Source organism: Vombatus ursinus, unplaced genomic scaffold (genome assembly GCF_900497805.2).
Source record: "Vombatus ursinus unplaced genomic scaffold, bare-nosed wombat genome assembly UNPS02015175.1, whole genome shotgun sequence".
Taxonomy (NCBI): Eukaryota; Metazoa; Chordata; class Mammalia; order Diprotodontia; family Vombatidae; genus Vombatus; species Vombatus ursinus.
Genome location: NW_020954953.1, coordinates 2,210,137 through 2,236,289, shown reverse-complemented (window position 1 = coordinate 2,236,289; position 26,153 = coordinate 2,210,137). Strand labels below are relative to the sequence as shown.

At 37.8% G+C, this 26,153-nt stretch overlaps 1 protein-coding gene across 2 annotated transcripts in view; it reads left to right on the top strand.

The window, feature by feature from the left end:
* The window catches only part of LOC114031543 (connector enhancer of kinase suppressor of ras 3), a 113,445-nt gene that overhangs the window by 80,991 nt on the left and 6,301 nt on the right, over positions 1–26,153 (top strand). For both annotated transcript variants that reach the window (XM_027846684.1, XM_027846682.1), the window contains 6 exons: positions 6,860–6,901; positions 8,981–9,100; positions 12,339–12,398; positions 20,795–20,863; positions 21,531–21,677; positions 25,959–26,083. In XM_027846684.1, the coding sequence (XP_027702485.1) occupies positions 6,860–6,901; positions 8,981–9,100; positions 12,339–12,398; positions 20,795–20,863; positions 21,531–21,677; positions 25,959–26,083 (563 nt within the window). The remainder of the gene's footprint in view (positions 1–6,859; positions 6,902–8,980; positions 9,101–12,338; positions 12,399–20,794; positions 20,864–21,530; positions 21,678–25,958; positions 26,084–26,153) is intronic.

Sequence of the window (26,153 nt, the reverse complement as noted above, 5' to 3'; positions counted from 1 at the left end):
TATCCCTAGGTGACAACCATGAACCTGAGGATTCTTTGTGCTTCCAAAGCCTGTAGTAAAGATACTCCTTTTTTAAAAAATAATATTTTATTTTAAATTTATGGAATAAAACAAGTATTTCCATAACACAGTATAATAAAAAAAAGATGATTGCATGGAATAATAACAAAAGAAACTGCAAATCTATGTTGTACAACTTGCTATTCTTTTAAAATATATAATAAAGTTATTGTGTGAATTTCTTTTTATTTTTCTTCTCCCCCTTGCCCTCCAATGGCTGAACAAGTTGTGGTATATGATTGTGATGGAATACTACTGTGCTATAAGAATTGATGAGCTCAGTGATCTTAGAAAAACATGGAAAGACTTGCATGAAAAAAAGATACTTCTTTCTTGCTGGTGTAATGGGATTCATTATCTGGTAACTTAAAAAAAAATTCATATGTTTTGAGTCAGACAAGAAAATGAAATTTTTCTGTCAGGATTTCGACCTGTCATAAGAGGTTGAAAGATGGCTAGGCATTTTACACTGGGTAGCGAGAATTCCATCCATAGGGGCTGATGGGTGGCATAGTTAATAGAGTACCTGGAGTTCAAATATAGCCTGAAACACTTACTAGCTTTGTGACCTTGAGCAAGTTAACTTAACCCTGATTGCTTCCAAAAAAAAAACCAAAACAAAACTCCATCCATATAATGCAGTATTGATAGTAGGTTTCCTCTGAAAGCTCTTTTCTTCTCTAGAGGCTCCTTTTGTCTTATCACATCCCTTAAAGTAGGTGTCTTCCAAGGCTCTGTCTTTGACCTTTTCCTCTCTCTTCTATCTCCTCTTTGGCGACATAACTTCAACTATCACTTTTGTCTACATAGCTTTTAAATATTTATCTCAAATTCAACAAAAATATATTAGTTCTGGCTTCTTCCTGATGTTCTAGGTCTGTATTTCCAAGTGCTTGTATTTCCATTGCCATTTAGAAATCCCTATTGGGGTCTCAAGCTCAACTGGTCCAAAATCAAAGTTATCCTCTCCCTCAAACCTACTCTGATTTTAACATTTCTGCTAATGGCACCGTCTTTCTGTTCAGTCACCTAGGATCAAAACTTTAATCATCTCATTTACCTCCTTTTCCTTCATAATCACCACTTTAAGGTCTCTATGTCCATGGATTCTGCTTTTGAACTTTCACGTCCATTCTGTCCTTTCTGTTCCTGCTACCATTGCTGTCATTCATGACTTCTTCCTGCGGGCCTGATACATTCACCTTGTAAACGTTTTCCCTGTCTCGAATTTCTCTACCTTGGATCCCTGTTACCATGGCCACATTAACCTTTCTAATGCATAGTTCTTATCCAGATACTTCTCTACTTAAAAGCTTATCAAATATAAATTCCAAACTCCTTAGCTCTGCATTCATGACCTTCTCCAGTTTGGCCCCAGTTAAGTTTTTCAGTTTTAGTCACACTCTTTTCTATTCCCTGTATACGTCCCATGTTTTCCTAGTTCTCTGCTTACTACCCATTATCCTAGAAGTGCTCTTCGTCCCTGATCTCCAAGTGTTGAAATTCTATCCATTCATCAAGGCTCTATTCAAATACTACACTATTCGTGAATGATACCAGAGAAATGCATTTTTTTTTTGCAGCATATTAAAAATTCTTATTGAATTGTAGTGAATTACCTAAGTAGCCTTCAGAGTAAGTCTTCCTTATCTGAACTTAGAAACCCTTGGAGTATTTCTTTCTCCTTGACCACTTTTTCTTTTTCACTGTTTTTCTTTTCTTCTACTTAAAAAGAATGGTTTGTATTTTATTGTTTGAGTATTAGGCAAATATGTTTCACTTCTCATTTTTTTTTTCCATGAGGAGGGTGTGCCTTAATGATTAGATTCCCATATTAAGTGTAAAGTCTAGATGATTAAGTGTAAAGACTAGATGATCCCGTAGGTAAATTCAAGGTTCTATGACTCCATAAATTTGAATAAAAAAGTTCAAAATGGAATGGTGTGGGATATGTGTAACGGTCTGTCTTTTTATACAGCATTCAGCAGCATGCAGAATTGTACAAAGGGGAATGGCAGTAGGAGAGTGAAGAAGAGAAGTAAAGTTTTGATAGAATCAGTTTTGGGAAAGAATTAAGAAAGGAAAGGAATAGAAAATCAAGAGAACTGGAGAGAGGGAAACGAGAGAGGGAATAAAAATGTAGCAGCACCAAATTTGGATGTAAAATGGGCAGATTATACTAGGTGACCTCTGAGGTATTTCTCTGTCTCAGTGCTATGATCCTATGTTGAGAGGTGCTGGGGAGACACTTAAAGGAAGATGAGGGGATAGGGAAAGGGAGATGATATGTCAAACTTGTACCTTCCCTTCCCAGCTTAGCCTGGCAGGTTGGGCTAAACTTCCTCTGCCAAACCTAGGAGACTAAAATGATGCAATGAGATTTTAGCATGCACTTTTCCTGCTTGTAATGTCAGCCTCACATTTGCCTTATTGTGACAGTGACTTTTTCCCAGGTTTTTTTGGGGGGGAGGGGACAGGGAGGGAGGACAATCCCTCTGGTTTCCTGCCAGAAACTCTGAAGCCACACCTGCAACCACTTCCTCTAGTCCTCACAAGAACAGATCGTGGGAACCCAGGCTCACTAGTGGCATAAGGGTGGGGAGTATCCCTTTCGCTAAAGCTGGCTGGGGCAGTTTTGGGTGGCAGAAAGGTTGTTGTAGTCACTTGGTTTTGTCTGTACATGAGTAAACCCTTGTAGGTAGCAGTCTATGGGTTTGCCATGAAACTGGAAATTTCGAGCTGTGAGGTCAAATATCTGTTCTGTCATTGACTTGAGTTTTTATTATGAGCCTTCTGAATTAATCTGGATGTCAGAGAATCATCTGGCTCACAAGGATGATGTGTCTATAAATTAATGCTTGTAAAGTATAGGGAGATTCATAATGAAAGGCTAGAAATACAAACCATTACTTTTATGATAGCGTATGGTCCTGTAAGCATGCAGATTTAAAAAACTGATTGTTAATAATTCCTACTAGGCCAGTCAGAGTATGTCATTAAGTGATGAGCCATTTTGAACCATTTTGACAGATTGGCTCTTTGGGTCACATTTACCAGATGAGGAAGGCGTTAGAGTTCACCCCAGCTCTTTATTATTCCAGTTCCAAAAGGGTCTGTAGGTTCTACTTAGACAAGCTCTTGAATCTGTCTCTGCCTCATTCACTCCTCTCCCTTGCTACTTCCCCTGCCAACACCTCCTTTGAGACCCTTCCCACCTCTTGTCTAGACTATTTATAGTTGGCATTTGCTCCCTCTATTCTTTCCCCTCCACGATCCATCTATCATACTGCTGTCAAAGTAATCTTTCTAATGCACCAGCTTGATTGTGTTACTCCCCTGCTTAAAAGCCTTCAGTACCTCCCCATTGCCTACAGAGTAAAAAATAAACTACTTAACCTGATGTTCAACTCCCTTCATCTGGCTCAAACCTACCTTTCTAGCCTTTTAAAAATTTATTCAAGCATTCCTCTTTGTGCCCCTAGCCAAATGGGACCTATAATCTATTTCCTCATCTCTTCCCTCCTTCCTGTGCCTAGGTGCCTTTGTTCATACCATCTCATATATACACCTTTTGATATTTCTCTTCTTCTTCAAGGTCTTCAGATGCTATCTCCTAAAATTGTGCAAGATTTGCCTGTCATCTCTTCTCCCAGCTTGGTCCTTTCCTCCTGGAATTTCTCAGGCCTGTTGTGGCCTACTTGCTTTGTATTTAATCATTATCCAAGCTATTGGGATGCTGGACCTGTTATTTTATTGGTATAGGGAACTTCAGAGTGAGGAAAGTTCCTCTACCAGTACAGATTAACACCGTCTCTGAAGCTCCTGGTGCCTTCGAACCCTGAGAGGTTAAGTGATTTGCCCAGGGTTACACAGCCAGTGTGTGTCAGAAGTGGGATGTAACCTCAGGTTCCTGGCCTTCAGGGTAGTTCTCCATCCATTATGTGAAGCTTCCTCACTAATCGATTCCAGTTATTTGTGCGCCATCCCCCTTAGATCCTAAGCTCCTTGAGATCAGGTACTCTGCAAATGTTCGTTTTTATATTCCTAGTACCTAGCACGTGATAATTGCTTAGTTGAGCTAGATTAGGTTTACTCATGTAGCCCTGGAACTTTGTTTTCACAAATTACATTTGTAGTTCTGAATGTGTACCATGTAGCACAACAAATTGCACGCATGTAAAATGCATTGCCTAATGATAAAGCAATTCAGTTTTTCCTGTAATAGTGATGAGCTCTTTCAAGGCAGGGACTGTCTTTTTTTTTTTTTTTTTTTTTTTTTTTGGTTATATCCCAAGTGCTTAGCACAGTGCCTGGCACATAGTAGGCACTTAATAAATGTTGATTGATTAATGGATTGATTTCTGGATCTCTTCTTTGTGATCAACACATTCTGCTTCCCATTATACTTATTAACATGCCATAATATAATATCCTCCATGCCTTAGGCTCAAACTCTGTGTTTGGTAAGTATTTGTTGAATTGAATTAATTGAATTTAGTAATATTCTCCCAGCAAGAACTATTTTTTTCTCATAAACATACGTTTTGAGAACTTAAAATAGAAATCTATTGCTTTTTCTTTTTTTTTAAACATCTTCCCCCTCCCTGACCTCCAGTAAATATAGGGAGTTTTGAAAAACAAACCGCTGCTGCTTTTTGTAATTTCTTGCTACTCTTTTACCACCCTTCCCAGTAGGCTTCTCCTTTATAATAAATAAAAACTTAAGTAAAATAGCATCCTTTATAATAAATAAAAACAAAAGTAAAAATAGCATCTGACACTACCTGCAACCTTCTGCCCCATAGTCCCTTGATTTCCTACTGAGAGGAAAGAAGTAGTTCATTTGTCTGCCCCTTGGGAGCAAAATTGGTCATTGTGTTTAGTGAGATCAGCTGCCTTTTTGTGTTACCAAATAACATGTAAAGTGCTTTCTTTGTAAACTTACTTTAAGTGATAAATAAATGCTAGCTACTATTATTCTCATTTACTTTATTGTAGTCCTTGTATATATTCTTCTACTTCTTCCTTCTCTTGGCATGGAGTGATTTTCTTTTACAGGGGACTGAGAAAAAAGAAGAATGATAGGAAAACCTTAGAAAAATACTTTTGAGTTAGAAAATTATTTTGAGAGATAATATAACTACCTGAGTTTTTTAATTTCTACTGTAGGAGCTCCATTTATAAGAGTTGCCTGGGCTTTTCCAGTTATCTGGTAGGAGAGAGTTAGAGTTTCTTGGAAGAAGGACTTCCTACAAATCACAGTTCCTCAATCCCCATATTCGTTGCCTGTCTTCTTTTCACCCATTGCTAGGGCATTCTGGTTCTGTCTCCTCTAAGTCTTTCTCTAGGCTTAAGTGAAATCCATCCTCTGACCATCCAAAAGCTGTTTGTTAGTTTTTTTTTTTTTAATGTACTGTGAAATAATATTCAGCATTGGAGAATATACCTGTTGAGTTCTATGCTGAATAAGTTTGACTTTAGATAGCCAAGTAAGACTTGCTTCATTTCTGTGAAAAACCTTAAAATCCTCTGTGGCATGCAGAGTTGAGATGGCTGACAGCTAAGAGTTGTGCTTATGTAGAACATGCATTTAAGCATTTTCAGTCTGGCTGCTTTTAAAGAGAACAATGGCGATTTCTGTAATTTGACAACTGGGTTCATTCAGTGTTCAAAGTTTTCTGTACCTAAGCTGGGTAAATAATGCTTTGCATTCCAGTCCTTCCTTTATTTATTGTCATCAGTAACATGCTCTTAAGGGAATTTTTTTTGGCAGTGTATTAATGAATGTTTTGTTGGAACATTTTCCATCCATGAAGCACTGTAATATCTAATTTAATCTGGACATTACTTAAAATAACCTGGTATGATTTAGTTTACCAACGCCCATTACTTGGAAGATATTCTTAGAGGCAAACACAGAGCTCAAGAAACTTCTGGTGGCCTTGTTAATACCCTGGCTGCCGCCAAAAGAGACTCGGGGTGCCCGTGAGTTTTTGGCCACTGGCTGCCATGTAGATTGTCCTTTGCCTCTGGCTCACTATACTTCAAGCCTGTGCAGAGAATAGAAGAAGTGATTAGTTAACTTTAATCCGTTTGAGAATCAAGGTGACTTTATTTAGTAGATTCCTAATGAACGGCGAACAGGAATCTTGCAGTAATCCAATTCCTACTCCTCTCTCATTTCCATTGCTAGCTCATCTGCCCTTACCCCCTTTTCTATCCCCTGGCCACTACATTACTACTAAATGCCCTGGGGTCATGGATTTAACCCTTCAAGATTAATTTTCTTTGGTTCATGAGAATCAGTCATCCTTCTTGTCTGTCTGAATGTGAGTGCTAAAGAATGGGTGTATAGCATATGTTTTATGAATATATATTCTCAATTCTTATTCGTAAAAACACTGGTATATGACACATTGGTAGGGTCCCAAATCAACTGATTGGAACCTATTGGAAGAAAGATGCTACTTCTGTTAAGATTTTCAAGTCAGTTGCTTTTTCTATGACCCTTTGACTTTTATCCTACTCAGGGAATTTATAGACCATCCTTCCCCATCCCACCCTCCTCCAATTCCCTGATGATTTCATTAAAGAAATGAAAAAAGCAACATGTTGGGGGATCCTGGTAGTATTTAATACTAGAGTGAATTAAAATGTCTTTTTTTTTGTTTGGGAGGAGGAGGAAAAAAATTCCCATCAAGTAAAAGTTCAAGGTAGAATTTGCTTACCGTTGACTTTTTTAAAAAGGTTTTTATTTCTTAGATTTAACTAGTTTAAACCTTCTTCTCTTCTTCTTTAGGACTGTCCTGTGGCTGAAATGGAGGATAAAGTTGTAAATGTTGTAAGTATACATCCTTATTATTATGGAGGAAAGGAGTAAACATTTATTAAGAGCCTGCTATGTGCCAGGAACTGTACTAAGCTCTTTACAAATATCTCAACAGCTCAAATGCTGCCTCAGCAGAGGGGCTAACAAAGGTAGCTGGTGATGCAGTAGATAGAGTACTGGGCCTGGAATCAGGAAAACCGGAGTTCAGATGTAACCTTACATAGCAGCTATGTGACCCTGGGCAAGTCACTTAACCCAGATTGGAGGGAGAGGGAGAGAGAGAGGGAGGGAGGGGGGAGAGAGAGAGAGAGAGAGAGAGAGAGAGAGAGAGAGAGAGAGAGAAAGAAAAAAACAACAGAACAAAAAAAAAAAAAAAACAACCCACAAAACTCCAAACCTACAGCCAATAGAATTCTAAACAGTGACATGTAGCATTTTCACTATTTTATGACTGCCTCACCCAGATGTAGTTATTCTAAGTAACTGTCTTGTTAATCATAATGAAACATTGATTTAATGAACTTGATCTAATGTATTCTTTTAGTTTAAGTTTTTGCGGAAAATATGTTGGCAGAAATCTTGTGACCAAGGGAAAGTACCATAAAACCTTTTTTTTTTTTTTTTGAGCATTTAGTAACTTCATCATCACTTCCTCCTTTTGACATAGACCAGGCTAGGCTCTTTGATAAGACCTTCCTTCTGCTGATGAGGAATTTGGCAGGGCAGTTGCTATAAATATATTTTCCATAAATAGGGAGGCTAAACAAATAGGAAGAATTTTTAAAGTTCTCCCTCTTCCCCTTCTTAAAAAAAAATTAATCTTTGGAATTCCTTCACTCATCAGTCTTTTAAATTCTGCAAAGTGTGTGTTTAGTAATGTGAGTGTTGTATTAACTATGTGATGAGAGGCAGCCTGATGCTTTGGCTAGAGGGTTGGCCTTGGAGGGAGGAGGACCTGCAATTAAGACCTGCCCCTAACTATCATTATTTTTTATTCAGATGTCATTTTAATCTTTCTTTTTTAAAAATTATTTATTTTAAATAAATATTCAACATTCACATCCACAAGATTTTGAGTTCCAAATTTTCTCCCCATCTCACCCCTCCCCCCACTCCAAGATGGCAATGCTTTCTGAATACCCCTTCCCCTAATCTGCCCTCCCTTCTATCTCTCCACCCCTTCTCTCATCCCCTTCCCCTTCTATTTTCCTGTAGGGCAGGATAGATTTCTATACCCCATTTCCTATATTTCTTATTTCCCAGTTGCATGTGAAAACAATTTTTTTTAACATGTATTTTTAAAACTTTGGGTTCCAAGCTGCCTCTAATTATTATGGGCAGTGTGACCATGTGCAAGTCACTTAACCCTCTCTGTGCACCCAGACAAATTATGGAGATTATAGTTGTTAATCTGCATCATTGGAAAGAGTTTTCAAACTAGGAGTTTTCCACATGAATGAATAACAGGTCTAAACCTAAAAATACTATTAATAGAGCTGAAGCTTATCTAATTAAAAAAAAACCCAACAACCTTAATCTCTGACTTTTATGAGGAGCCCATTTGTGTGGTAACTTTTAAGGGGTTAAGTGTACTATCAAAGTAGAAATTATAAACATCTGGTGAGGATGAGATGGGGAGGGGGGACATCAACAAAGTCCCAAAAACTTTGCTATGTATTTGATCATTACCAAGCTAGTGCTTGGAGAATGGAAAGCTTCTACCCAGAAGAATTTCTATTGATGATTTATTCAGCATCTCATCAGTGGAAGACAAGGGACTTCACACACATCCATGCCCTTTAATGGCAGCAAAATGAGTTAATAAGGAGACTTCATCTGTAAACTGGCAGATAAGTCATTCCTCACCCCAACTCCTCCCCCAGGCACATTGTACCATTACCTAGATATGGAGCTACTTCTTTTTTAAGGAGTAAAGCACAGTAAGACACTTACCAGGCATTACTTGCCTAAATAAATGTCAGCTAAAACTGAAGATTATAATTAGGTCATGTGTTTATTTGTAAGTAGGCTTCAGAAATTAATTTGTTAATTTAGCCATTCTTGACTTACTTCTTTCACCTGTAATTTTAGTCCAAGGTCCTAAATAGCATTTGTGATAAGACCATCAGATCAACTACCGATCCAGTTATGAGCCAGTGTGCTTGCCTGGAGGAAGTTCATTTACCCAATGTTAAACCTGGAGAAGGCCTGGTAAGTATCCCAGTATTGTTTCTAAATAAATGTCATCTTGTGTGGCAGATAAAAGTTGTTATGTTAATGATTACTCAACTTAACCACAGTTTTCAAAATGAACCTGGATTATACTTACTCCCATTCCTTTTTTTGCATATATGTCTGTGAACTTGAACTATACTGAAGTTTATTTTGCATCTGTTTAAATATAAGATGAAAAAGGGACTTGAGTGAAATTATCACATCAAGGATAGAAGTGCTTTCTTTATCAGTTGTGTTGGGGGTGGGATTTATAGCAATTTCCATCATTCTGTTGTGTTGATAGCATTGAGAATACTTTACATAAATAAAAGATGAACTCTTTGGGCAGGAAAACACAAAAGTAGGAGCTCTGTTGATCAGGGCCTAGGAAGCCCCAGCAGGTCTTGATTGGATTAATATGGGAGAAAGGTGCTGAAGGAAAGGTTCAGCCTGGAACAAAGGCTTGAGAAAGGTTTTATATATTACTTCAGAAACTGCATAAAAAGACTTAGATTGTGAAGGTACATCAATAGAATCTGCCAGGTCCTGGCTAAAGGAAAGGATCTATAATTAGTTAAATGTTTGAGGACCCAGTTGGCAATTGATAAGGAGAGATAGTGGAGATTGAGGTTTAGTTTTTAAGGGAGACAAGGTTACAACCAATTACTTTCAGAGCAAATAGAAATGAATGCCTCATTCATTAACATTAGGGCTATAGTGATTCAGAGCAAAAGGTGGTCAGTCAGTTAACAAGCAAGAATCAGGTGAACTTAATTGGGGAGACTTCCTGGAGGGAGGTTTTTTTGAAAATCAGGTTTTGACGTCAGTGAGAGACCCGCATTGTCAGAGCATTGGAGGTTGCCCCACGTGAAGAGAATTATATATGCAAAAGGCACAAAAAACCCAAGTCTGAATATGTGTTTCTGTGTGTGCTGGGAAAATGATCTGTATTGAAAAAAATATTATAAATGAGCTTTGTAGAAAAGTAGTGGGGAAGGAGGCCTTTAAGGACATCCTGAGGCATTTAGTATTTGATGTGATATGTGGTCTAGAGACTTCTTGTAGGTTTCTTAGTAGGTGAGTGACAAGATGATTGAAATTGTTTTCTGGGGGTGATTCATTCTAGGGTGGATTGGGGAAGGGTGAGGTAGGGACATGGGGAATTGGAGACTTTCTGTGGAATTACACATGGTTTCAAAGGAAAGATGGACAAGAATCTAGTGCTTTTAAAACCTTTTTTCCTAGTAGGGTTGGTGTCTGACCTTTCCAAAGGACCTAGTAGACGTCAAAGAATGATCTGCATGATGCTTCTCAGAGAGGGGTATCTGTTTTCTTCTGTTTGATGGTGGTCTCCATAGCACTCAACTAGTGCTGTTTACTTGTGCTTTAAGGAACAGAAAATAAAACCTCTTAGAAACTTTCCTTAAGCTTTCCATGATGCAGCTAGAAAGATGAGATTGACGTGCAGGGGATGACTTAGGTAATGACCTACTTTTGAGTACAAAAGAAATAGTACAACTTGAATTTATGGAATCTAGGAGTGAAGAGAAAGGCTTTGAGTCTAGTTGTATCTTAGTAGTGAAAAGGATCATTCCTCAGGCAAGAGAAATGAATGAGCTTGATACCTAAGGCTCCTTATCAGACACCTCTAATTCTGCATTGGTTAGATCTAGGTTAATTCATGCATTCCTTAGAATTGGTTTTATTCACTTGTTCCATATTTCTTTGTGAAGTTTGGCTGTCCCAGCTATACGTGGGATTTGTTTTTGTTTTTGGTCTAGAGAAGGGATTTCATCATTGGAGTGATCTTCTGGTGAGGTGCAGATCTTTTGTTGTTCAGTCATTTGTTGTATAGGACTCTTTGTGACTCCATTTGGAGTTTTCTTGGCCAAGGTACTGGAGTAGTTTGCCCTTTCCTTCTCCAACTCATTTTACAGATGACGAACTAAGGCAGACAGGGTGAAGTGACTTGCCCAGGGGCACATAGCTCGTAAGTATCTAAGGCTAGATTTGGACTCAGGAAGATGAGTCTTCCTGACTCTAGAACCAGTACTTCATCCACTGTGCTACCTAGCTGCTCCCATCTCTCTAGGCAAGATCTCTATCTACTGAGCAACACTACCTCAAAAAAAAGCACCTGTTAGTAATTACAGATGTGATGGACAGAATCTCCTTGTTGTCTTCTGGAAACTCAGAAATGCTATTTCTTAAATTTAATACATAACCTTCCGCCCCTAGTTTTAGGAGGGTACAAATATTAAGCTCCCAAATCGTTTTCATATTTGTTTAGAAACAAAATCGTAATAATAAAAGAAATTATATGGATATTCCCCCATCTTCCAAATATAAAACTTGCCCTCTGGATAAATGTCTGCTTTTCTCCTCATAAAGTGTAAGAGTTCAGTTAAAGTATGCTATGTGTCAGATTGTAGGATGTTTCTTAGATAATATTGAATTCCTCACTTAGCTTGTGTGCTGATCTTACTCTGAATACTTTGACCCACTTGGTTCATGGGAAGCTTGGGGAAAGGCTTATGTTTGCCCCAATATAATGAGATGTCGCGCACAGAGACTATGAGGTGCCAATGGGGTTGGAAGTTTCTGGGAAATCCATACTGCAGCTTTGCCACTGAAAGCTTCCGAGACATACCTCTGGCCTTGCTCTCACATCCCGGTGTGCATTAATAATATCTCTTTGAAAAAAATAGCCTCCACTAAATTCAATGGTGAGGCCAAATTTAATAATCTTTAAAAAATAAGCTCATCTGAGCTCAAAATTTATTTGCTTTAAAAACAGCCCTTAGAGTCTAAATATCAAGGGCATGAAAGAAAGAACACAGTTGTTTTGTTTCTAGGCAAAGAAATAGTCAGGGAAGGACTGAGATCGTTCCTTGGTTACTTGAATTATCTATGGCCTGGCTTTCTTAGAAGAGCTAGCTCTGGGTATTCATCTGATAAGTCTCCAGGGATGTGACAGTCCTGCATTCCTAGTGCATAAGTGGTAAATCAAAGAGAAGATTGCTTTCTGGTTGTTTTCCTTAGTCTTTCCATATGTTTGAGGTTCCTGTTCTTCCTCAGGTTTCTTTGGCTGGAGCCAGAAGCTTTCACATTTGTTTTACTGGTCCCAAATATAGCTGTTGTTCTAAACGAAATGTTAAAATGTTTTCTAAGGTTAAGTCCAACATAGTATTGGAGCATGGAGTTGGTTAATACGTTTGTTTATGGATTATCCTAGGGCATGTACATCAAATCGACGTATGATGGACTGCATGTGATTACTGGGACAACTGAAAATGTAAGTGCATGTTATTTAAATTTCAAAAGTATTTTTAAAAGAATTGTGAGAAGTCTATCATGTTTATTTTGATCATCATTATATTTTAAAATTGAGCTTTTATTCTTTTATTCTCCTACCTTCTCTCCCCCACTCAAAACAAAACTCTTCTAACAAATATGCATAATCAAGCAAAACAGTTTCCTTTATTGGCCATGTCCAGAAATGTAAGTCTTATCCTGGATCTTGAGTCCATCACCTCTCTGTCACAAGGTTATCCTGTTAATTTCAGTGGGTACCCTTTGCTATTGAGGGTTGAATACCATTTGCAAGAATAGACATTTTTATTGTTGGTTTCTGCTAATAAAACTTGGCTTCAAGGCATATTTCTTTTTCCTTCTGTGTGATTTATATTTACTTTTCACTGTTTTGTACTCTGCCCATTTTTCATTCCCATGCCAAATAACATCATTTTTACTTCAGTGAGTAGTGGTTTTTACATGAACAGGGATGTTGAGCACATTTGTTGTACAGAAATTTTTATTTAAAAGCTTGTCACCGTATCAGATTGCTATATTGGATCTACTACCTAGACTTGAAAATATCTTCCACTTACAGAGCTGGATTTTGTAATGATATTCTGAAGTTAAATTCAGCATGTATTTATTAAGTAACTGCTATATGCCAAGCACTATGCCAGGTGCTGGAGATGCAAAGACAAAACAACTCTTGCCTTCAGGGACATTACACAGATAGGTGTAACACAAGGATTTGAGTGAATGGGATAAAGGAGAGGGTGGAAAGAGTATCCTAGGAATATTTGAGGAATAGCTTAGGGGATCTGGAAAGACTTTATCCTCTTCCCCCCTTGTCCCCACAAAAATGGCAGCTGAATTTGGAGCCTTGAAGGAAAATAAAGAATCTGAAAAGCAGAAATGAGGAGGAAGGAGCATATTCTAGGTATGGGGTGGGAGGTGTTTCACAATTTCTTAGGTGTGGGAGAGTTTGCTTAAAAATGCCAAGGAATAGCTACTAGTCCTTTTTGGCACCAATGGAGAGTGTGTGAATAGGATTCATGGGAAATAAAGTTGGAAAAGGAGTTTGGAGCCAAATTGTAGGGAACCTAAAATATGGCAGGCTAGGTTGATATTTTCTTCTCTGGGCACTAAAAAACTCCTTCACTCAGTAGTGGGTGAGTGGCATGTTCATCCTTGTGCTTTTAGGAAGATTATTTTGGTAGCTGGTATCAGTGGATAGGAGAGGGAGAAATGAGAGATGGGGAGATGGTGTAGAAGGCTATTAGCATAAGGATTATTTATCAACTAGTGCCAAAGTCCTAAACTAGGCTGTGAAAGAGGGGACAGAAACAAAAGAAGATGAGAGAGATATTGTAGGAATAGAGTTTATGAAACATAACTGATTAGATTTGGGAGAAGCAAAGGAGGAGTCTAGGAAGATTCCAAAGTTAGGAACTAGAGAGCCTGGAAGGATGTCGATGCCTTCAACATTAAATGAATGAATAAATGAATAGGGGAATTTGGAGAATGGGTAGATTTGAGATGAGAGGGGAAGATGAGTTCTATTTTGGTCATGTTGAATTTGAGATGTTTATAGGACATACAGGTATCTGGAGGTGTCTAGCAATTACTTAGTGATTCAGACTGTGGGCGAGATATTAGAGCTGGATATCCAGATTTGGGTCATTTGCATAAAGATAATCAGATTCATTGGAACTAATAAGATGACTAAACTAGAGCATCTATATAGAGAAGTTCTGGATTAGAGCCTCATGATAGTGATAGGGTATCACTCACAAGGGTCAAGATATGGGAGATGATAGATCATAGGAGATTGAAGAGGAGTGGTCAGTTGGATAGGCGGGAGAAAGTAGTGTCACAGAAACCAGAGGAGAAGAAAATTATGCAGAAGCAGTGTGAGTGGAAGAGATGTTTAACAAGAGAATGTATCTTTCAGATGACACAGTGGAAGGGGAGATGGTAGAAATCAGGGGAGGGAGAGTTCAGGGAGAAGAAGAAGGAAGCAGGTGGTGACTGTGAATAATAATGTTGACATTTGTCTAGTGCTTTAAAGTTTGCTGAGGGTTTTATAGGTGTTATTTTATTTGAGCCTCCACAACTCTCAGAGATAGATACTTTGAGATATTTTCTCCGTTTTCAGATGATGAAATCTCAGAGAGGTTAAGTGATTTGCCTATGGCCATACCCTGGTAGGTATCAGAAGTAGAATATGAATCCAGGTCTCTTATAACAGGAAGTAGATTTGCTAGCCAGAGGACTAAGGGAAGTATCAGTTGATCCGAGTAGAGTATAGTAGAAGTGAATGATAATTGTAGCAAAGAAGATCATGGGATAAAGAAAGCCATTACTCCTATGTAACCATTTCACTATTTCATTTCTTTCCTTTAAGGACCTTTGTTCCAGGCATTGTGCTAAGCTCTGGAAATAGAAAATTAAAAAAATGAAGCAGCTCCTGCCCTCAAGGAGCTTATGTGTTATTGAAGGGGGACAACATGTACCACATAGTTGCACATGCCAAATGAATAAATTAATGAGTAGGGATAGTGATATAAAAAAGAAAGACAAAAATCAATGAAATACCTCAAAAACTACATAGAAGAGAGCACAGAAAGACATTCAGACAGGAAAACCTAGTACTCATACCACTGTGTTAAATTTAATATATACTTAAAAAACTAAGCTTTACTTTTCACATGCAGTCCTCTTCCCTTTTTGGATTTGGAAATGTTCACATTGATGTTTATCAAGTTTATATTATAGAAAAAGAATGAATAAAATACGATAGTTTAGAAGTGAGACACCACCAGCTGTAGCAAGCTGGAAAAGTAGGTTGAGGCTAGGTTGTGAAGAGCTTTAAATGAAAAACAGAGGAATTTGCATTTGATCCGAGAGGCAATAAGGACACATAAAAGTCTGTCAGGTGGGGAATAATGACATGATCAGACTTGTGATTTAGGAATACTACTTCGGCAGCTCCATGTGTGATGAAATGGAGGAGTGAAGGACTTGAAGCAGAGAGCCCAGTTATGAGGCTTTTGCAATAATACAGATAAAGCTGATAAGGTTTTGGGTTAGGATAGTGGCCATCGGGATAGAGAGGGTGGTCTAAAGGTTGTGGAGGCAGAATCAATAGTATTAAGCAGTTGGTTGGCTATATTGGGAGAAGTGTGGAGAAAGAAATGGAGGATGACATCAATGTTGCCAAACTGGGCAAGTGGGAATACAGTGGGGCCTTTGAGGGAGATGGAGAAGTCTGGAAATGGAGTAAATGATGACGGCAGCCTTGAGGACATCTTGGTGAAAAAAGCTTCTTTTAGATTAAATAGAAGGACAGTTTAAAACATAGAGCAGCTTGGTGGTACAGTAGATAGAGCCTGGAGTCAGAAAGACTCATCTTCTTGAGTTCAAATCTGGCCTCAGACACTCACTCACTATGATTCTGGGCAAGTCACTCAACTCTGTGTGCCTCAGTTCCTCATTGGTAAAATGTGTTAGAGAAGGGACTGCCGTTATGAATGGTCTGCCATTACTTTGCCAAGAAAACCCCAAATGGAGTTATGAAGTGTTGGACAGGAGTGAAAAATGTCTGAAATCATAGTAGAAACATGATTATTTGCTTTCTGAAAATTTTTATGTGTTGTTAATTTCCTTCGCCCTGGAACTTCTGTTAGATGTGGGTTTTTTTAAGTGCTTTGAATGTTTTGAATTTCAGAAGTAGAATTTTAAGAGGCATAAGAGATCTTAGAGGTTATTTAATGTAATGCTCTTATTGTATAACTAAGGACCCAGGGCCTTCATTTGATTTGGTCAGGGTCACATAGCTAACTCGTATCTAAGCTCGAACTAGAATCAAAGTCTCTCTCTTGCCTCAGTGCTCATTCCAACACATCACAATTGTAAAGGTTATTTTATTTTGTCTCATGTACATATACTTCTAGAATATTTCTTGATGGTCCAGAGCCTTCTTGAAAAGAGCAAGTACTGGACGGATATAGCGAAATTCAGCAAGCAAGAGTATTTCTATAGTTTAACCCTTCTCATTGACTACATAGTTTGTATAAATCATGAAAATCCTGTATTAAATTAGTGACTGAATTTTTAAAATTTCTTCTTAAAACTATTGTCATCTAGATTTGGGCTAAATTTTAATTTAAATTAAATTAAAAGCTAAATTTAGATGATTTGGACCTGGATTTGAGCCTGGGCTGCTCCATTACCTATTAGTTGTATAATTGTAGGCAAACCGTAGTCTTTGGGTCTCAGTTTCCTTTTTTGTGAAAGTGGGATAGTAAGAGGAAACCTTACCTGACCAGTAGAAAGAGCACTGCATTCACCATTTAAATGCATTTAAATCCTGTCTCTCTTGTTAACTACTTGTGTGATCTAGGCAAATTACTCAGTCTTTGGGCCTCGGTTTCCTCATCTGTAAAACTAGAGAGTTGGGCCAGATCTTCTCTAAGGGCCTTTTCAACTCCACATTTTATAATTAGGAAAGTACTTTGTAAACCTTAAAGGGAATCTCTTCAATTATTATATTTAAAATGCTTATTTATATCATTCATTTTATGTTACAGCTAGGTGGCATAGTGGATAGAGCACTGGAAGTCATGAGTTCAAATTTGGCCTTAGAAACTAGCCATGTGGCAAGTCATTTACCCTTTATCTGCCTTGGTTTCCTCAACCTGTAAAGTGGGGATAATAATAATGGGGATAATAATAATAATAATACCTGCCTTCAGGGGTTGTTGGAAGTGTAATAAGACATTTTTCAAATCTTAAGGAGCTATATAAAAATGCTATTATCATCATTATTATTTCCAAATATATGTCTCTGTTGTAACAAAGAATAAAAAAGAGAGGGGAAAAACAGTTCAACAATGAATTAAAAAGCATTCATTAAGTACTTACTATACAGAGCACTGGTCTAAGAAGTTCTGGTTGCAAATGGAAAAGCAAGATGGTGCTTGCTTTCTAGGAGCTCACCTTCTGAAAAGAGGGAGATGACACGTAGGAAGTATCACCAAACATATCAGCTTTGTCTAAGAGTATATGCAGTGTTCCATACCTCTAGGCCCCCACCTCTGCAAAGAAGGGAAGGGAGTACAATTTTCTCCTCTTTCCTTTGGGGCTATGTTTGATTATTATAATTACATACCATTGAATTTCATTTTTGTTGTTGTTCTTTCCGTTTCATCATTGTAATTCTTGTGTTTATTTTTCTCCTTGTTTTTACTTATTTTATTTTGTTTTCTAATATAAATCTTTGAGCTTTGTTATTATGATGTGAAATTATATTGTAAGGCATATTTCACCATGTTGTTATCTTTGATTTGAACAAATCTCTTTTTAACAAAGAAAATAGCAATGTGATTTAAAATAATGATTAACTTCTTATCTAGAACCTAGTGAACACAACCTGTAGGAGTGTATAAAATGATGTCTTTCACCAATCCTGCCTCCTCCTCAGCTAAATACCAGCCTAAGATTCACTGGTCTTTATATCAAATCTTGCTATATTGATTTTATTTGGGTTAGTCTTGGTCATCCCTATGCAAATCCCATCTCTTGTCACCATTGGAGGGACACCTCGAAGGATGTACTTTGTACAAAGGTGTTGAAATGGTCCTTGAACCCATCCCCTAGAAATTGGTACCTATTCCACATAACCTAGGTCTTTTGTTCCTATTAACTTGGTCTTCCAAAGCATCTGGTAAGTTGAGTGAGAATCACATAGATTCTCAGTCGGTTTTGGTCAGTTGAGACGAAAGAGGATTCCTACATTCTGTTTTTCACAGAGTTGGAATTTTTCGTCTATTGGTCCAGTAAACTGATTGTATTGGATTACTTGAACAGAACTGTTTAGTCCCAGATCTCTATCAAGTCTACTTGGCAGCAATTTCAACCTTTGATAAACATGTGGAACATTATAACCTTACTACTGAGAGGCCCAGAGTCATCTTTTTATTGTGTGTATATGTGTGTGGTTTAAAGGATGAAATGTGAGACTCTAAACAAAGCTCCCTTTGAGTATGAATGAATTTCAAGTGGAAAAATCCCATTCCCCTGAAACTGCTTTCAGAATTGTAAGAGAGTGACCATGGCATAAGGGATAAAGAGCTGGACTCAGAGTCAGGGAAGGCCCCAGTTCAAATTCTCCTTTAATTTCCTGAGCAAGTCACTTATTCTGTCTGACCCTCAGTCTTTTCATCTATAAATTGAGACTCTCACCTCTCAGATCTCTTCTGTATCCAAAGCTATGTTTCTATGAATTTCCCATTACATTTAATAAAAGAACAACAAATAGGGAAATTGTGGATTTGCTTGAAATGTTCCAGTTTGGCTAACCGGGCTTGGAAATAAAGATCCAGGGATGGTGAAATACAGGAAAGTAAAGGTTGGCTTCTAGATAAGTAGACAGATTTCAAAAAATGCCCCTAGAGAAAAGAGGCTTTCCAAGGGCTTACATCCTGTTGAGTAATGCACTTTGTAGGAGGTTGATTATTGGCTGGCATCACTGCACCCTGCATGTATTACTAGACTTTCAGGTGAGCCATGACTGGTTGTTATGGTATTGAGTTGAATGTTTTCAAAAATAGCTGTCACAGTCATGCATACCTTAGTATTGGGCCTAAATACATCAGTGAAGATTTCTACTCTTTAATGTCATTTGCTTATTACTTCTTGTTGAGTGCCATACCTGGTGGGTGAGAAAGAAGCATATGTCTGGGATATTAATCCATAAATAAACATTTATTAAGCACCCATGTGCTAGTCAATGGAGACAAAAGGACAAACACAAAACAATCCCTGCTCTCAATAAGCTTGCATTCTAGCAGTGGAGAAATGTACTCATCTAAGAATTTGCAATATATACAATATAAATCCCAGTTAAGTCACTTAACCATGTTTACCTCAGTTTCCTCATCTGTAAAATGATCTGGAGAAGGAAGGAAATGGCAAACCATTTGTTATCTTTGCCAAGAAAACTCCAAATGGGGTCATAGAGTCAGACACAACCTAAAAAATGACAGAACAATAGAACAAAAGCAATCAATAAAATTAATTTTGTGTACAGCTAGGTGGTATAGTAGACAGAATTCTGGGCCTGGAGTCAGGAAGACCTGAGTTAAAATCAGGCCTTAGACACTAGCTGTGGGACCTGGGCAAATTACTTAACTTTGTTTGCCTCAGTCGGTTTCCTTATCGGTAATAAGAAATTACCCATGCTCTTATCAAATTCTTAGTTTAACAGGGAAAACTATTATGGTATCCAGTCGTTAGGGCACCTAGGTTGCACAATGGGTAGAGTGTTGGGCCTAGAGTCAGGAAGACTCATCTTTCTGAGTTCAAATCTGGCTTCAGACACATTCTAGCTGTGTAGCCCCAGGCAAGTTACTTAACCCTGTTTGTCTCAGTTTCCTCATCTGCAAAATGAGCTGGAAAAGGAAATGGCAGTACCTTTGCCAAGAAAACCCCAAATGGTGTTACAAAGAGTCAGCCACAACTGAAACAACTTAATAACATCCAGGTGTTAACCTGTAAATTCTCCTATATGATGTAGTTTTAGCCTATGAAATTCATTTGAACAAGGCATTTCCATGTAATAGCCATGTCACATTCCATACTCCCTGACCTCCTCCTCTTCTCTAGGCTAAACATTCCAACTTTCTTCTTCATAGGGCATGGTTTCCTATCATAACAGCCTATTAAAATGAATATAATTTTTAATTAATCAGCCTTATAGAGTAATGTCTTTAAGTAAGGCCAATAAGAATTTATAGGAAGTCAAGAGTAAAGATGTTTTTTTTTTTTAAAGGATTGTATGATCCATCAATATGAGTAGTGGAGAGAAAGGCAGCTTTAGAGTTAGAAAGACCTGGATGCTATCTTTGCTGTGTCTTTGACATTACTTATTGCATAACATTGGGCCCCAGACAATTTGTTAAGGCTCTGAATTGCACTGGTAGAGTTTCTAACTGGGAATACGCTATACCACTGAAATCATAGATCCCAGACTATCTCAAAACAGTATGTATGGTCTTTGGGTTGGGTAGATATTAATATGTTTGTGGATCTGTCTGTAAATATTTCTATCTGTGGATATAGCTCTACATAGGTAGATATCTATATATACTTACACACATAATCTACATATAGATAGATAACAATAAGCAGATGTATAGATATAGATATATAGATATCTAGCTAGTTAGCTGTAGCCATTTCTCTGTAAACCTAGCATGTGAGTAGTGGATAGAGTTACTGTTGGTTCACCAGACATATTCCACATGGCAAACAATGTGTGGGTGTAAGTAGAAGCTCACACACATAGATAATCTGAATATAGCTAGATAAATTGTCTTGTTTGTTCTTATCCAGTCTCCTGCTGATAAATCTCAGAGGATTCATGCTGGTGATGAGGTGATTCAAGTTAATAAGCAGACCGTGGTAAGTCTTAACAACCCTTTTAATGTTGTTTTGTTTTGAGCATCTTGGTATGTCCCCCTAGAATCTTAATTGGATCTAGGGCAATTTCCTTGTTGTTGACTCTATTGTTGACGTCTCCTTAAAGGAGTGATTTGTCAGACATAGGTTGTATTAAAAGCAGATGTTCTAGATTCTTCTTTAGTTTTTGAAGCTACTTTTGGGCATATTCTTCTTGTAACCTTTTATAATTGTGACTTGCCAACTTCTAGAGGAAGAAAATTGTTTGATTGTTTCAAAGAATTATTCTGGGACGATATTAGGACTTTTAATTGTTTTCACTTGCCTCTGCGCTTTGAAGCCCCAAGCCACCAGATTTTGACATGTTAAAAGAGTTGTAGCTGAGGCATTTTCACCTTTCTCAAGGTTCCCACTGATCTTGGTGGTTAGACTTGCCAACCCTCTAGTATGATAAATTGTTACATGGCCTTTAAAATGCCCACGTGTGTATGTATAAATGGACTGTCATTGAAGATTTTCAGATTTATTTTGTATTGGTCACTTCAACATCTTGCAATTAAGCGTTTTTTAGAGTAGACGTATGCAGATTTCTCCTTCAAATAGTGGTTCTGAATTTTGATTACCTATCAAAATGCCCTCCCTTTCCTTCCCGTCCTCTTCCTCTTTGAAGGTGGGATGGCAGCTAAAAAATCTGGTGCGGAAGTTGCGAGAGAATCCTACTGGAGTGGTGCTCCTCCTCAAGAAACGCCCCACAGCTTCTTTCAACTTCACCCCAGCTCCACTGAAAAACCTACGATGGAAGCCACCTCTTGTTCAGGTACCAAGAGCTAGCCTGAAGCTTGTGAACTGCTAAATGGGCAGTGGGTTCTTTTTCTTGGAGGTTTCAAGATGCCTTCTCTCTACCCCATCCCCCTTCCTAGATTCTCCAATATTAATTTTAAAAATTTTTGGATATTAGTTTTCTTAATAATTTTTCTACATTAGACTTATGAATTATGAACTTTGGGCTTATTCTGTTTAATTTTCTTTTTTTCCTTTTTTTTAAAAATTTTTAGGCAGTTGGGGTTAAGTGACTTGCCCAGGGTCACACAGCTAGTAAGCGTCAAGTGTTTGGTCTGAGGCCTGACAGGTCCTCCTGACTTCAGGGCTGGTGCTGTATCCACTGCACCACCTAGCTGCCCCCTTAATTTTCAAATAATATTCTTTTGAGCTTTTTTTTTTTTAAGAAACCAAGTCCTTGTCTCCCACTGCATCCCCTCCTCTCCCCTCCCCCTCCCACAGAAAAAATAAAGAGACAAACTCTGAAATTATACAAATGTATGAAGGACAGACTTACCTGGACACTAGGCTCAGAATCCTTGGAGTTAAAACCTTGATGATTACTTTCTAAACATAGGAATAACAGTAACATAATAGGAGGTACAATTTGGAGGGATATAGAAATGGTTGGATGGCCAGACACAGAGTAGTTGTAAATGATCCAGTGCAACAAGGAGTCTCCAGCAGAGTAATAGTCTGTAGTTAGCCCTGTGCAGTTTTCTTATTTTTAGTCAATAAGTTGGATAAAAGCATCATAGTATTCTCAGCAGATTTGCAGGTGACACAAAGCTTGTGAGGGATAGCTGCCACACTGGATGATGGGACCCAAAAAGACTCGACAGGCTAAAGCTTTGGGCTTGCTTTAATAAGATGAAGTTCAATAATGTAAATGTAACATGGAAATGTAAAGTTTTACACTTGGTTGCCAAAAATCGACTTTACAAGTACAAAATGGGGAGGGGACATAGTTGGACAGCATTTGAGTCAGCAGTATAATGTGTCAGCAAAAAAAGGTAATGCAATAGCTTGCAGGAATAGGGAGGTGGTATTGCCATTCTATATACTTCCCTGGTCAGACCTCATTTGGATTTTCAGCTCGTATAGTTTAAGAACTATCTTTTTATAGGTAAGTATCCTCATAGATAAGCTGAGAAGGACATTCAAAGGAAGCCAACCAAGTTGATGAAGGCTCTTGAGTCTGTCATATCAAGATCTTCACTTAGGAATTACTTATTTTCCCCCAGAGTATCTGCCCTTTGTGTTAGGTGATCCATAGACTTTTTTTCCACCACATGTGTACTTTTTAAAAATTGGTAATTGAATAATGAAGGGGAAACTTGCCTCAATATAATTTTAAGATTTTGTGTTTAAATAATTGGAAAACAATTCAATTTATGCCTCTTTTCCTCTGAAAATATGGAAACAGGTAAAATGAAAGTTACTATGAAATTTATTTTTCACTTTCAGTAATGTTAGTTAACTTTTTACATGAAGAAGATTCATTAGTATTTTGTACTTGATCGTGATTTTTAAAATTGAGAGCAGGATGGGGTGTTTTTAGAACAGAGTGTACTATGACATAGTATACTTCATAACACAGACCCTTCATAGTTGATGGGATTATGACTAGAACATTGTTTCCCTTCTCTGAATTCTTATATTCTGCTCCCATCAAGGTGGGAAAAAGGGAGGATATGTGAGAGCAAATACATTTGTTAATTGAAAAAAAATTTACGAAGAGAACTTCATAGAACTGAAAATTTCAGAGATCATCTAGTCCAACCTTCTTATTTTGTAGATGAGGAAATTCAGGCCCTGAGAGATTTCATGACTTGACTAAGCTCACACAGGGAGTATGAGGCAGAGCCAGGGTTTGGATCCAGAGTCCACATTTCAATTTCAGAACCATTCAGAGCTTTTTTAATATAGTATTTAGTTCAGTAATAATAGCTAACAACTAACAGTTACATAGAAGTACATCAAGATTTGCAAAGCACTTTTATATATGCCATCTCATTTGGTCCTCACAATAAACCCTATGATTGTCCCCATTTTGTGGACCAGAGAGCTAAATCACACAGGTAGTAAGGATCTGAAGCAGGATTTGAACTTAGATCTTCCAGACTTCAGGTGCAAAGTTTGGCCGGACCAAGTAGGACTGAAGCAGTGTCTCAAAGGGGACATGTAAATGGCTACTTGTTTTTTCATTCAGGGTCGTTAGCTCTAAAGAATATGTCTTTCTTTCTTGGCTGTGGATCTTAGAAACTTGTTATTACTGTTTTGTTCTCTGCCCAGTAAATTTCCTGATGTACCTGCCCTTGTGATTCTAAAACTTACCCTGATATCACATTTAATCCTCTTCTGCTTTCCATGAGAGCCAGCATGCCATAGTGGATAAAGGGCTGACCTTAATATAGATGCTGATTTTACATTGATAGAGTGAATTCTGCTCTAGAGCTCCCTGTATTCATGAAAGCACAGGCCTGGTTTAAAAAAACTGCTTCCTCTTATGTATATGTTCCCTTTACCTTAAGCCATGAAATTCCATTTTGGACTTTCTAGTTCTCTCCTGAAATTATATGCAGGAACAAAATAAAGAGTAACTGTTTCTTGGTCTTATTCCTGGTTAATGAAAAGTCACAGAGATGTTGATAACTATTGAATATGTTTGTTTTTCCAATGAGTCAGACTGTTAGGGGAATTTTTATTGAGGGGGAGTTGTTCTGTGACAACCGTCTAATTTATGTTACTATCCAGAGTCTCACACTTGGAGCAATTTTTTTTTTTAGGCATGGTAGTAAGATAGCTCTCAATTAACTCAATGTTTCAGCAAATCTACAAGATATTCAGTAGTTATAAAACAGTTACAGACATTGAGCTTGTCAAAGGTGAACAAACATTTGGGGAGAACCCTCTCTGTTCTAATAGTTTGGGGGGGTGGGGTGGGTAGGAAAATGTCATTTTCTATGCCTCTGTTTCATCCTTGAATAAAGGGTAGCTGAGATTAGCTAATTCTGTCAGTAAGTCCTTTTGGCCCCTTAAAAGATGGGTCTATATAACTACACGTCCTCTCCTCTTTGCTGTCTGTTCAACACTTACACATTCTTTATGATGCATTTTAAATTCTACTCCATCATAAAGTTTTTCCTTTATTACTCCAGTCCTTTCTCTCTTTTTTGGAGAAATCTTATAGCAGTTATTGTCTGTATAATTAATTTGACTTTAATATGAAAATTTTTATGTAAATTTAAGTCTCTTATTAGCTTAAATTAGTTGATCTTAACTTAGCCTTTTACATATTTATCTTGACTCTTCCACTAGACTATAAGTTCAGAGGCAGGTACCATGTCTAAAACAATATCTTACACGTTACAAACACTTGAATGTTTGTTCATTTCATTTGCCACTGCCATCAACTACCTGGCTCTTCTTTCCTCATTCACAAAAAGGTGCTGTTAAATTCCAAATAGGCAAGGTTGCTGATTTCACTGAACTCTGGAATTTTTTAGTGTTCTTTGAGGTGATACTAATTTCAAAATAATAAAAGTACACCATGGTTCAACATTTCAGGTTGGACATTGATGAGCTGGAGATCATTCAGAGAAGGAAAACTAGGTCACATGATGATGGAAGAGCCTTGGAATCTTTAGCAAGGAAAAGAGAAAACTTAGAGGACATGAAAGCTGTATTCAAGTGATTGAAGGACTGTTCCTCAGAATTGGACTTGCTCTGATTGGTCCCAGAGGGTAGAATAAGGAACAATGGAGGGGACATTGAAAAAGAAATATGTTTAGGCATGCAGTCAGGAAAAACTTCCAGTCAACTGGAGACATCCATAAGGAGTGATCTACTTTAGGAGATAGTGAGTTCTCCCTTTCTGGAAGTTTTCTAGCAAAGACAATGATGACTGTTTGTTGAAGATGTTGTATTTAGATGAAGTTCTTGTTCACATGTGAGTTGGTCTAGATTTTCTTGAAGGTCTCTTCAATTCTGAGATTAAAAGTCTTAGACATGTGTTTTTTGAACTGTGGAGGGACCCTTTTGGATCAAGAATTGCATTTAAAGATGGTAATGTCTTTGTAAAAATGCCCGAGCTCCACATACAGTTGAAAGTTGTTGGTTATTGTAGGAAAACATACCAGCTGACCCTGTCCCCTTTGAGATTGTTGGGGAATGGCAGGACCAAGCAGATTTGGGGGGAGGAGGAAGTAGAGAAGATTGCTAAGAGAACCAGTATTCTCCTTATATTGTCTGCATCATTAGAATGTTTTTGTTTCAGACCTCTCCTCCACCTACTACCACTCAGTCCCCAGAAAGTACCATGGACACCTCACTGAAGAAAGAGAAATCAGCCATTCTGGATCTTTATATCCCTCCACCACCAGCTGTCCCCTACTCTCCCCGGTATGCAAGTAGTCATATTTTGGATACATGAAGCTCCTTTTCACTGTGGATTTTTAATGGCAACAAAGTT